The sequence below is a fragment of the Cinclus cinclus genome, chromosome 2 (assembly GCF_963662255.1).
Source record: "Cinclus cinclus chromosome 2, bCinCin1.1, whole genome shotgun sequence".
NCBI classification, from domain to species: Eukaryota; Metazoa; Chordata; class Aves; order Passeriformes; family Cinclidae; genus Cinclus; species Cinclus cinclus.
Window position 1 is genome coordinate 24,650,548 of NC_085047.1, and position 13,106 is coordinate 24,663,653.

Here is a 13,106-nt window from a genome sequence, read left to right on the forward strand (position 1 = left end):
AGCCCCCGGGAGTGGCCTCTCGGCAGTGTTTTCCGTCGAATGCCCAAACTCAGGATTTGGGAGCCATTTTGCTGCCTGGGCGCAGTTTAACCGGCTCTGCTCACGGAGTGCGGCGGGCGCGGGACTCTCCCTCGGGCAGAAGGCAGCGAACGCGCCGCCCCGCTTAGCCGGCAATTTTTTTCCTACAACAGCCCTCAAACTTTCCACCGGCGCGGAGGTTTCCCAGTTAACCCTTGCGGAAGCTGCAGAGGGGCTGCTGCAGCCCGACTAGGAGGGGGGCGGAGGCACCGCAGCGCTCTTCTCCCCTCATGACAACTTCCTCTCCTCGGGAACACCGGCGCCGCTCCCCCCTGGCAACCTCCTCCCGCCGCGGGCTGGCGGCGCGGCCGACGCCGGCCCCTTTAAATGGCGGCCGCAGTCCCGCCGTGCGTCCCGTGGAGGCAGTTGGCGGGTGCTGTGCGAACCTCGCCTTTCCCTCCATGGTAAGCGCCTCGCTCTCCCCTCCCCGCTCTCCCCCTTCCGGTGGGCTCCGTGCCCCCTGCCGCCGCCCTCCGGGCCAGCGGCGGGCCGCGCAGGTAGGTGCGGGGGACGGCAGCCCCGTTCCCTTCTTGGGCAGCTGCACGGGCGGGCCCGAGCGGGCGGTGGCGGCGCGGCCCTTCGATCAGCGCTGGGGAGCTCCACCGTCCCCACCCACCTCCCCAAAAGTTTTTGGGGCGAGGCGGAGCCGGGGCTAGGGTGACCCTCGGGGCGCTCCGATGAGGGTGGCGGTAGCTAACGCCCCGCGGGGTCTCCGCCGTGAGGGTCTGGGCTCCCGGGAGACTCGGCAGGGAGGCTGCTGCGGGATTTCCGGGCGGCTGCTGAATCCCGGGGTTTTGGTGCGGAGAGAGAGGGTGAGCGAGCAGCAACTGGTGGAGGTTTCACCAAGTGCAGGTGTTCGCGTGGAAAAGCTCCCCGGGTCAGCTCTGCTCTCACATTAGGTAGCCCAGAGTGTCTGTGCCTTTGCCTCGTCCCGCTGTCCCCTCCGCAGCCTGTCCCCAGCCCGGGCCGCGGCTCCGGGGCAGCGCTGGGCGCGAATGACCCAATACCCTCTCGGTTCTGAGTTGGTTTGGAGTTGAAACCTAGCGTTGCCTCATCCCGGCGGATCCGGTAGTACAGGCGGGGCTACTGGTTAGGGCCCTGGGCTGGTTTTGTACCATTTGCAGGGTGGGATGGCACGAGTGACATTCTGTGGCTTAGTTTCCCTTTGTAAAGTAAAACTAACTTCCAAAGCAAAAAATGTTGATAACAAGGGAGAGTGCTATAGAATTAGAAAACTGTTAGTTATTATCTTTACAGTAAGTGATATGAGTCAACTTGTCTCTGAAGTGTTTGGCTTGTATTTCTATACAATTTATAGTGTAACTAACAGTAAGTAAAAACACTTGATGTATCAGTATTGTAATAATATATGTCAGTCCTCTGGTAAAAATGCTACACCTGTATGACCTTTCTCAAGTTCTGAAAGGTCTCACAGGTTCCTGAGATGTGCTGCATGTTGGTCATTGATGTCTCCTATAGGTATTATTTCTTTTCTAAGTATATGTGCAGCTTCAGTGTGCAAGTTGGGGGGGATTGCAGTGGAAATAAAATACTTTGATAAAAAAATGTAAGATATAATTAAATAGAGTATAGTGTAGGGAAAAGTAATAAAACCAATGAAAAAGCTGTCAGTGGTAAGTGTTTCCACGCTACTTGCCTTGGTGGAACTACCATGTCAGGTTTCATTTAATATACAGTTGTTCAATGGACTAACCATCTTGCTTCACCTTTCTCCACCACTGCTGGATTACATACCTTACTTCTTTGTTCACAGGAAGTTAATGAAGTGGATCATGGTCTTATTAACCGGCTACTTGCTGATTCGGAGGACAGTCTTAATTCATGCACAGAGAAAATGCAGGGTCCTGCTCAGTATAGTTGGAGTGCTGACTGGAGCTTTTGGGTAATGTGTCTTACCTCTCTCCTAACTTGGTTTTAATTTGTAAATATAATATGTGTCTATTTTAATTTACATATGTGTGTATATGTACAAGTTTTATATCCACAATTCTCAAGTTGCTTTGTAGTAATGAATTAGTAAAGTGTTCTCCACCCAGGTAGTGGGACAGGTAATTTTATCATCACTGCTTACTAAGGTGTAATGTGAGACTGAGAGGGGGTGAAGTTATTTTTCTGATATCATGTATCAAGTTAGTGACAGAACTTGTGGCTTCTGTGCCCAGTCCTATCTCCCAGCTGCTGGCATAAACCCATCTAGTGTTTCTTATGCCTATAGAAAGACATTTTTGATGCTCTGATGCTGTTTAACCATAAGGGCTGAATTTTGATTCTTGGTGGTGGTTGCTGGTTCTGAATTGAATTCCTAGTGTTTGCTTTTGTCAAGTAAATACATTTGTTTTTCATAACAGTAAATAAGCTTCCTATGTTTTCTGTAAAAATTGAATTTGTGAATAAGAAAGGCAGGAAAGAAGTAATTTAATTTTTTTTTTTACTTTCTGGGGATATGCCTGTCTGAAAGCAGAGTGTGTAATAGTAAGTGCTTATTTCAATACTTTTCTTCTGGTAGATTTTTAAAAATGCCTTGAGAGAGGGTGTATGTGTGTGTGTGGACTTGGAGTGTATGTTTTACTGTTAATTTGGTGCACAGATTGTTATTGTTTGATAAGGAAGGAGTCCATGGAGTGGCACGTGTCCATGGAGCCTAAGGCACAGTAGCAGCTGATCTTGTGGGAATCATAGGGTGCCAGAGCTGTGAGGAAGGGACTCTGACTCAGGTTCTGTATCAGATGTCCTCTCTGCATGTCTCTGTGCTTCAGCACATAGGAACATCATCTGGACTATTGTGTCCTCCTGATGAGCTAGTCACATTGTCCTCAGCAGTTGAAAGATTGAGTAGCTAGTGAAGGCCATAAAGAACGGACTTCATGGCAGAGCTGTGAGCGTAAGGGGGGGTGGATGGATCAGATTTCCCAACTCCAATTTTATAAATATAGCTTTTATGTTTTCATCACTCTTGGTCATGAGTAGATGTCCTAATAGTTAGGACATATGTTTTTGCATCTCAGGCTATAGGCTAAATCCCCTCCAAATGCATGTATACTCTTAAACTGAACAGTAGTAATCTGGAGCCAATGGAATTGGGACAGGCCTAATAAAATCCCAGCAGGTCATAGACTTGTGTTGCTAGAAGTGAGTTCTCGGAGTATTCAGTATTGTCTTCATTATCCCTACGGAGACAAGGATGGTCCAGAGCTGTCCTGCCTGTGCCCAGCTGTCTGTACTTGAGTCTGTAGGAAGTCATACTGTGCAGACATTGTAACTGCCAGCTATGCTCTTGTTAGGTGGCAGATTAGCTTGTGTAAACTAATGCTCGATGGTTTGTATACAACCACTAACGAAGGTGGTATTTTGTTCGAGGAATAAACCTTAGTGTCAGGTTGTTTGACCTGCAGTTAACAACTCAGTGTTTCCTTGATAGGCCTGGCAATTGAAAATAAAGTCATTAAAGAATTTTTTATATGGAGAACGTAGCTGTGCTATTGGCTTTGCACTCTTAGATTTGAGACACATGCTGAAGGCTTGAAGTTTTTTGAACAAAGCTTTGAGTCTGCACAGTGCAGGATATTGTATATCCTCACAGTGCCACTCGGCTTCCTGTAGTAATGTGTGCCTGTAATTTCATCAGTGCTGTGGCAACTGCTGTATGAGTGAGGTGTTTTCCAGTGTGATTAAATTATTATCTTCTGTCTGACTTGTACTTCAAGACCTTTGTATGTGTTTGATGTTGGTGTTTATCTGGTTCTGCAAATATGACCTTGCAGTTAAAACCAAGTAATTGTGTAAATATTTCCCTTTTGTAAGATAATGCTATGGCTGGAAATGTAGCCTTACCATTGGTCACTGATTAGTTTTGAAAGCCTTTACCAGGCTGGTTGTAGGAAGCTATGATGCTTATTTTTCTCAGCCTCAAGGCAACTGAATTGTAAAGCAGCAAGAACCAGGAAGTCACAAATTTGAGATGAAAATTTAGATCTTCTATTTAAAATGTTATGTCATTGGCATCTCTCCTTGCTCTTGACAGAAAATGCTTCAATTAGTTGATTGGTTGATGATCACCTGCTGACTATTAAAAATGAATCATTAGAACTCCCTAAATTGAGTCATAGTAAATGTGTAGGTGACAGCAGGGAAAGCAGCTTGTTGCAGTGTGTGAAGCATATGTCACTAGCATTCGACAAAGATAATCTTAATGTCCTGTGGCAGCTGGTGACCTGTTATGCTCTATTCCCAGTAGAATGGAGGAATTGGTACAACAGGAGAACTAGCCCGTGGTAGCATCCAGGGATCAGCTTTGTTGCCAGGGTTATTTGCTTGGAGGTGCTGCATGATTCCAACAACTTAAGTTTGCTCCAAGGGTTAATTTCTTCTGAGGGTGATGTACTCTTGTTTGGCTGGTGATAGAAATGAAATGTGGGTGTGAAAGCCTGACTGGTTTGACCTCAGTTTTTCATGGATTGAGTGGGAGTAGGCAGTTGTGCCATGCCTCTGGAAGTCAGGCCAGGTATCAGGAATGCTCAATAGGTGCTGTGAGCACATGTAATGAGCAGCAGGCTAGGGTTGACAGTCTCTGGGGCACAATCTGTCTCCTGGCTATGGCGAGTGAGGAGAAGGAAAGACAGCTGAAAAATTATCAGGGAGGGAAGAAGAGTATCCTGCTATGTGGAGTTTTTCTTCTCTCTTAAAAAAATACTTCAGATATCTCTGAATAATTTTGAGAAATAATTTGTTTCCTCTGTTACTGTAGGCAATTCTTAAGCTGATAGTATTACTAATTGCTATTTTTAAAATTGATGGTGTGTCATGGGATATTTTTTGGGTTTTGTTTTTGTTTTAATTTTTCACCCCTACCTGGAGGTGGACAAAGCTGGACTTCTATTAACTCACTGGAAGAAGAAAAAAAAGATTGCTTATGAACTTAATATTGAGATTTTTTTTTCTCTCCACTGGAAACTGTAGAGCTTTATCTCCAATTGATTAAATAGTCCTAGTATTGGCAACTGCAAATAGGTGATGAAAGTCAAATATGATTGGAAATGGTTATATATGGAAGCCGTATCATCTAACGATTCTGAATTAACCCTTTTCTCCTTTTTTTAAAAAATTTTTTTTATGCCCTTCATGCTGAAATATGGTTCAGTTCCGTATCCTTGGAAGAAGAAATCTGTGAAAGCCTTAAGTATTTCCTAGCATAGTGAAGAAGGTAGAAGTGAATGAGGAAGCTAATGAAAAGGATCCTTGCATCAAAAATGAGGGTGTTGTGTCTGGGAACTCTAGTTTATATTAATGAACAGTCAAAGAAAGCTCATGTATGTCTACAATAAGAAGAAAGCCTGTTGAAAAAAAGGCCAAAAAAGTAAGTCCTTCCCTTGGAATTAAAAGGTAGGTGGAATGAGTGGAAATCAAATGAGCATCTTGGAAAGTTGCTTGTATCTGGGAGGCTTTTTTAAACATTTGAAAATGTGAAGTGTCAAGGAGGTGTTGGAAAGAAGATAGAAAGGAGGCTTTAAAAAGGTGATTGATTGGGGCGTCATGCCACTTTAAAGAGTTGGTCAGTATGAAGGAGTTTGAAAATAGAAGCAAATAATTGATACAGTGAAAAGTGAAAATAAGCCTTTTACTTTTCATAATATGAGCGACTGAAGTTGCACAAAATTGAGAAAGTATTTTGAATTTTTACGTGCGTGGATCTGGTGTCTACAAGAAAGAACTAGTCTGGGAGTGTGTGACAATATGTGTGGCAAGAATACAGCAAGCATATGTGACTCAAACCTGCACAAGGAGGGATGCAGGTATGTACCACAGTTTGGAAGATAACTTATTGAGGCACTTCAGGGCTCAAGACTCATAGGGTTAAATAAAGTATTTATCTATAATTGTTTGAATCTTCCACATTTCTCTGAAAACTAACACCACTCTTGGAATGGCTTGCTGGGCTGGTTGAAGTGGTAGTTGTTTTGGGGGCTGATATTTAAGGCCTTGTGACAGTAGCTCTCTTATGTTGTATACTTGGTATGTTGCTTCTTCTTTTCTGTGCCCCCAAATGTTTGGGATTTGGAGGAGATACATCAATTCTCTTGACATTTGAGGAGGTTTTTTAGCCTTTTTATTTGCTGGTATGATGCTAAGGAGGATGAGAATTGGTTAAATTAATTGTTATAGGTCTGCAAAGAGAATTAAAGCCTTTAAGCACATTAATACTGCATTTTGGTATATTGTTTGTTGGGCTTTTGTTTTGGTGTTTTTTCTTTTTTTGTTTCAAATGCCCTAACTTTAGTACAAATGGGTTTTGCTGTAGTTGTAGGACTGGTATGTTGTTTACCTACCTGGAATCTCCAGAAACAGGTGCCTTTTTTCAGCCATGTGATAGCAGTGTTTTAACTTGGTAGGAAGACAAGCTGCAGTTCTAATCAACCTTTGAACATGGGTGATTAGGCTAAAGGGGTTTTTCTCCCTTCTTTTCATGCTGGGAATGTCTTTATTGCTGTTGGTGCAGCTCCAGACGGAACATAGAGGTAGATCTGGTTGTCATAAAATTTCATCAGTTCTGAACGAAGACTGACAGTGGTGCCCTGTCAAAATAAGCTTTTGCCAGCTGCAACAGTAGGTAGTTCTATATAACATGAATTATTACTGTACATATAGAAATTAATCTATAATCTGAAGATTAAGTGTAATTAATAGGTCAGAAAGAAAATACTTCAGATTTGTGTGATTTACTTTTTTTTTTTTCCTAGTCACTGGAAGCAAAACCATTAGAAATGCAACATTGTTCAGGAAATTTGCATGGAGTTGGAATAGCTATATCCTTTTAATGAAAGGGAAGTTCCTAAGTAGCAGAATGAGTGCTTTAAAAGTCTAGGAGATGAGAAAAAGATTTTTTTAAAAATTGTTTTGCCTTTGTTATTTGTTTACAGCTTGTATTTCTGCAAACAGGTAGTGGTGTAGCACTGTCTTATCAGGTCTGTTATGGGTGAACCACTTGTATACAAGAAGGGGGAAAGAAGACAGGTAGATAAAACTCTGCAATATATGATTGTTTTGTGGTATATTAAGTCATTAGCAGCAGCCAGGAGATTAAGTTTCAGGGCAATTGCTTGGTGAGTGCCACTTTCCACGGAATTTCAAGTGCAGTAGGGTTACTGGAAGGCTTAATAAGATGACCAGAGTAATTTATAGCAAAGCGGTTTATATAATTTGCCGCAGTCATTCCTGCATTATTAACTATGTAGTGTTGTGGTTTAATATGCTTCAGGTTTTCACTGTAGTCCTTTTTGAAAGTATTTATGTATCCTTTTATGAGTTGCTGAAAACTAAATTGCATCAAGGAGAGTTACTACCATGGTGATTGTTTCCTTCATGATGTTGTTTTCTGATCCTTGTTCGGGCACTGTTACTAAACTTAAATACAGATCAGAGATGCAGAGAGACAGATTTTACTGGAAGGGCAAGGAGCGAAATGTCCAACTGAAGCGTGCTGTTCATTTGCTTCTCTATTTGGCTACTTTGGCATCAAATTATCTTGGGTGGGACTTGGTTGCAGGTAAGGAAGCTGAGTTGAGAAGTTACGTCTTTTCTTTTTAACTGTATAAGGCATTTTTCCTCACCCTGAAAACATCTGGATTTCTCCCCTGTTTGTTAAGTGGATCAAATAAGTCTAAAGACAGGAAGTTTGAATATTTTTGTATTACTTGGGCAGCCTGCAGTGAAAGATCAGGTGGAAAAAGATGTTCTTAACCAATAACATTGGCTACTTGTTTTACACACATGCTATAAAATCAAATGTGAGTCAGATGAAAATGCCATTCAGAAAGGAATGTATTTTGTTATCCAAAAGGAAATAATCTTGATTGAGCTTTTAATTACCATTGCATCATAATACTTAATACACTTATGGCTGTTTTGAAACCTGGACAACATAGTTAAAAAATTCAAAATTAGCCTGGGGAGTAGATAAATTGACTTGAACTAAAGGGTAACTTTGTGCTGAAGGATGACAAAATCACTTCATGTACAGTGTTAACACAGTGTCCTGGTTTAGGGCAAATTTGGGAGGAAACCTCTGAATGAGGTCCCTCTAGGAAACAGATTCAAGCAGTCCCTTCCCCAGCTGGTTTGGGGAAAATATTTCCTTGGAGAGAAGTAGAAAAAAACTTTTATTTAACAGGCAAAGCACACCCCAGCACAAAAATGAACAATACTAAACAGCAAAGCCTCTTGCTGCTCCGAAGAGATGACAAATTCAGAAGAGTCCCTTCCATAGGGTGCAGCCTGGCTCCGGCTGTTCTCAGTCTCTCCAGAACGAGGAAATGCCACGGCCCAGGCCAGGCCTGGTGGGACACAGCTGTGAGCTCCCAGTGCTCTTCTGGGTTTTCAGTCCAGAGCAGGTTTGAACAATTCCCAGAAAAAATAGGAAAAAAACCCAAACCACAGTCCAGGGAACTTCTTTGCCTCAGCTAGCCAGAAAACTAACCAAAAACAGAGGAGAGCTCTCTCCTGCTGCCCACTGCAGACAGCCCAGTCTGTGTGAAGGATGTGGGGGAGCAAGTGCAGTCTCTGATAACAAACTCTGCACCTCTTCTCTCCTCCTTCACTCATGGAAACAGTCTTAAAGCTGCAGAACTCGAATATTCAACACCAACAGAACAGATGACTGGGGATATATAAGCATCATAAAGTCACCCCAAGACAGATAGTAAGAGTTCATCCAAACACACTTAGTTTATTTCTATTAAATTTGTTTTAGAAGTTGATGTCTCATTGGACTTTGTTGTTATATTTTGATTTACCTTTTTCCTTTTTTTTCCTTTTTGTTAAATCTTAATGGAGTAGACAAAATTACTAAAATAGAACAAAAGAAATGCTTGAATGCTACATTTATGAAGTCAAGACAATAGGTACAGAACCATAGTTTTTCTCTAAAATGAGAAGGAATTGGGCAGTTAAGAGCCTTGTGAACTTAGCTTGTGCTAGTGTTCTGGGGAGGCAACATGAGATGTGGCTTCTGGTCAGGGGCATTATAGGAATAGTTTTACTACCACATTCAAAGATGTTATTGCCAGCTAAGGAGGTATTGATGAGGATGCTGAATAAATCTGAGATTGGGACATATTAGCTCTTAAAAGCTAAAAGCACTTTAATTTCTAATTCAGAACTGAGGAAGATGTTTGTCCATCGAAGTCCAAAGCTCTTGAGCTTTTTACTTAACTTTCATATTTAAAATCCAAACTTAGAGGTACTTGGTGGCAGTTATATAAATAATCATATTTGAAACTGAAATAATCAGCCTCATTGCGAATTGCAGACATTAATTGCTAAATGTCCACACTTAGGTGTTCAGTCAGCTGCAGATGGTGTTATCTTATAAACAGGAAATGCACTTAAAGCAGTCTATGCTAATGCTATTTTTGAGACCTGAGTCACACTGGTACCCAGGCTCTGATAAGGCCTTTGTGAGATTACTTTGAATCTTCTCACTGGTTTTCTGATGGAAATAAATTCCCAGTGAATATTTTTCTGTAGGGATATACTTCCCAGTATTTTGCTGCTCTTCCTGTCTTAGCTTTGGGAAAGCAGAAGAGTTACCTTGTTTTTCTGGTGTAACCAGTTCCTGCTATTTATATGTAGCTGCTCTTGACAGCAGAACTTCAGGCCTTCCGGAGCACTCAGCTAGGTGCACAGAGACCTGGAGACCGCTACTAATCCTAGCCAGCAGCTAGGACTGCAGAATGACTGTAAATATAGCCTCTTTGTGTTCCATTATCTTCTCCTTTCAGATTTAAATCCGAGTGGTTAAGAAGCCTGGACATGCATTTTTCTGTTTCTTCTGTCTGTTTCCTCAGTAGGGCTGTGCTGGGAGAGGGCTCTCTTTGCTGCTTACTCCATGTAGTTGTGAAAATGAAAGGGAGAGCCAGCCTAAAGAAAGCAGAATAGGTGCATACTTGCTGTTCCCCTCTCAGATCAGGCAGAGATCTGTTTGGCATGCAGTGCCCTGTATCCCTTGCCTCGAAGTGCCTATGAAGAGCTGAGCTCTAGGTGGCTGGTAATGTACACATTTTGAGGAATTTGGGTGTGCATGAAACATGCCCTGATGTCCTGAGCTCCTGCTCTGGAGCTTAGACTGAGAAGGCGTCTCAGTAAGGGCTTGACTTAAAACAGGGGACAGTGGCTGAGTTTTGTGTGAGAGTAGATTTGTCTCCATGCTGAGTTGCCAGGTGCAGATATACTCTTAAGGCTGGTTCCTGCGCTGTAGCCTTCAGCGATGCAGAGAGGAGGAGTGCGAGGCACTAAATGCTTCTTTCCAAGCTGGGGTTTCCTTGGTGATAGTACTTTCCTCTGGTGTTCCCTTTGGGACTTCTGTGAACTTAAAATGATTTATGCTACTGCAGTCTGCTTCCCAAAATCAATTTTGGTGATGGTAGTTTTAGATTGGAGCTGGGCAGTTCTGAAATGTCAACCCCTGCGTAAGTTTTCTTTGCTCAGTTGCTGCAGCATTTGTGCACCTGTTCTACTGCAAGGCTGGGGTGTTTCAGCCTGTTTTCCAAGCTGGCATGCAAGCAGAGGCTGGCAGAACGCTAGCTAGCACTGCTGGAGCGTGGCCAGCACCAGCTCTGAGCAAATGGGGGGGGGGGGGGGCGGGGGCGGGAGGCTGTAGAGGCTTTGGCAAGGGATTTGTATGGTTTGGAACAGGCTGCAGGCAGCTAGAGGAGGTATGTGTGGGGGGGTGTATGTCTTCTGACTACATTAGCTTCATGCCTCGAGTCAGTTTTATTCTGAAATGGAGCATATGCTTTGCTCTGCACTGTACATGGCAAGCTTGAGATTTTTATCTCCAAATCAGAATTGTTATGAAAGTACATTGGCTTCACTATTAAAATGCTTTAGAACACTTACTTGCAGAAAAAAAAAGTACTGAATACTACAAAACTATTGCATCAGAATAAGCAGAGGATAGTCTCAATCCAAGCCCTTGTTTTTTAGGAAAAAATACATAGTACTACTAATGTCTAGAGGCTTTCTTATAATAAAATTGATAAGAAGGTTATCACCTTGTTTCCCAAGCACCTTGTTGGAAACAAGCACCTTCAGCTGAACCCCATTTCAATGAAATGTGAAAATGACCTAATTCTGGTGTGACCTCGAAGGAGAAATTTGTGAGCGTTCCTCATGTTCTAAACTGAAATACTCTTGCTACAAAATTCTTCCATGTCTGTTCTACTTGTTTTGGTTTGAGTTTTTTGTGGGTAGTTTTTTTTCCCCTTTTATTTTTTTAAGAACATTAAAAACATAGTCTGTAACTGTTTATTCAACTCAAAGTTCTCTGAAGAAATAAGTTTGTATTTTCAATTCTAAGTCTTTTAATTTTCTTGGAGAGGATATCAGTTTTAAAAATTCTTCACAATAATGTTCCCTTTGTTAAAATTATATAATCTGATGCTAGCAGCATAGTATTTCATAGGATGCTAAGTTTTCTTGTCTGTCAGAATCATAATGGTAACAACTTTGGATGTGGATTTTCTAGGCTGTTTTTCAAGCCATGCTCCACCATGTTTTGATATCTCTACTTATATAGGTGAAACTCAAGCATGAGATTCCCTCCTTCCTGCTTTTGGAAGGACACCGTATGTGACTGGTGAAGTGCAGGAAATGACCAGGCCTTCTGTGAGCAGTATTCCAGCTCAGCCAAGTTCATGTTCCACATGGGAAAATGCTTGTGATCAGGTCTCCCTGGCCGGTAGTTGACCAGAAGTTGACTAGTTCCTGACTAGTTTTCAGGAAAACAGGCTTTTACCACGTGTCAGGTCAATGCTGTCTTGGTGAGGCTGATGTCTATCTCACTTGGTGAGAGCTGGGCTACTCCCGTGGGACACAGTGCTTTGGTGTGCTGTACCCAGTCTTCAAAATAAATAGAAACAGTCTCCCTTTCAGAAGCACCTCATTCAGTCACTTTCATGACACTGGGTGTCAAATGTTTTCTAAGTGGGTGTCCAATAATTCAGCAGCTCTCCATAATTAAATAGTTCTGAGGAGTTTCTATGTGAATTTTTGGAAGCTTCTGATGTTAGTGGTAAATCATAGTCTGTCTGACACTTTCAGTGTGCCTGCCTGTGAGAACTAGTTCATAGTAACACTCATTTTGGGAGAACTAGGGACTCTGTCTTTAACCTTTTTTATGGGGTGTTGTAGGCTTAAAAACCATAGCCACCACCCCTCACTCCCCTATCCACCCCAACCTTACCAACCCCTACCAAACTAACACCTGGAATATACAGTAGCTGGAGTATTTGCCAATGACCTGTATTTTAATAGAACTTTCTTTAAATTATACATATTGTATTTCCAACAGAAGAAAGACATAGTTTCACCAAAGTTCTACTGGGTGCCGCTGAAGGAGAATGCTGTTGTTTTTCCTCTCTGTTGAAGTGCTGAAAACACTCTATAGCTCACAAAATAAGTTATAAGAATACGTATGTATTTATTGAGCGCTGAGGTGCATGGGGAGTACCTCCTCCAAAAACATGCACACCTTTGGAGACCTGCACCTCTCCTTTTATTCTCTACAAAGTAGGAATACACAATATGCCTAATACATATTCATTGCTCATAAACCTACACCCTCCCCCCCCCCCCCCCCCCCGCCCCGCTTCATATTGAAATTAGTTTCACACCTCTTTGCGACTGCACATTGTTCCTTTTCAGTTGCTCTGGTGGTCGTCTGGGGTCTTTAGGATGAAGTAAATAGTCTCCCTCTCAGTTTGAACTTTTCACCTTACCTCCTTGTGCATGCTCTCTTTTTAGTCATTTGATGATTTTCTGGACTTTGATATCGGTTTTCCTGGTCTCAGGGGTCTGAGGAACCCCTTATCTATCCTGTGGTGTCTTTCTCCTTGCATCCTGTTTGCGTATTCTAGCCCTTGACCCCACCTTGTAGCCTTGTTCCCCTCCTGTTCTTGTAAGCACCGTAAATTATAGCAAACAATACAGTTTTGTGAGTCCCCCTTTTAGTCAAA

At 42.5% G+C, this 13,106-nt stretch overlaps 1 protein-coding gene across 1 annotated transcript in view; it reads left to right on the plus strand.

Annotated features, from left to right (window-relative positions):
- Positions 1-405: 405 nt before the first annotated feature.
- GRAMD1C (GRAM domain containing 1C) overlaps positions 406-13,106 on the plus strand; it is a 53,747-nt gene continuing 41,046 nt past the window's right edge. The window contains 3 exon segments of the mRNA XM_062512590.1: positions 406-471; positions 474-482; positions 1,853-1,981. Of these exon segments, the coding sequence (XP_062368574.1) occupies positions 406-471; positions 474-482; positions 1,853-1,981 (204 nt within the window).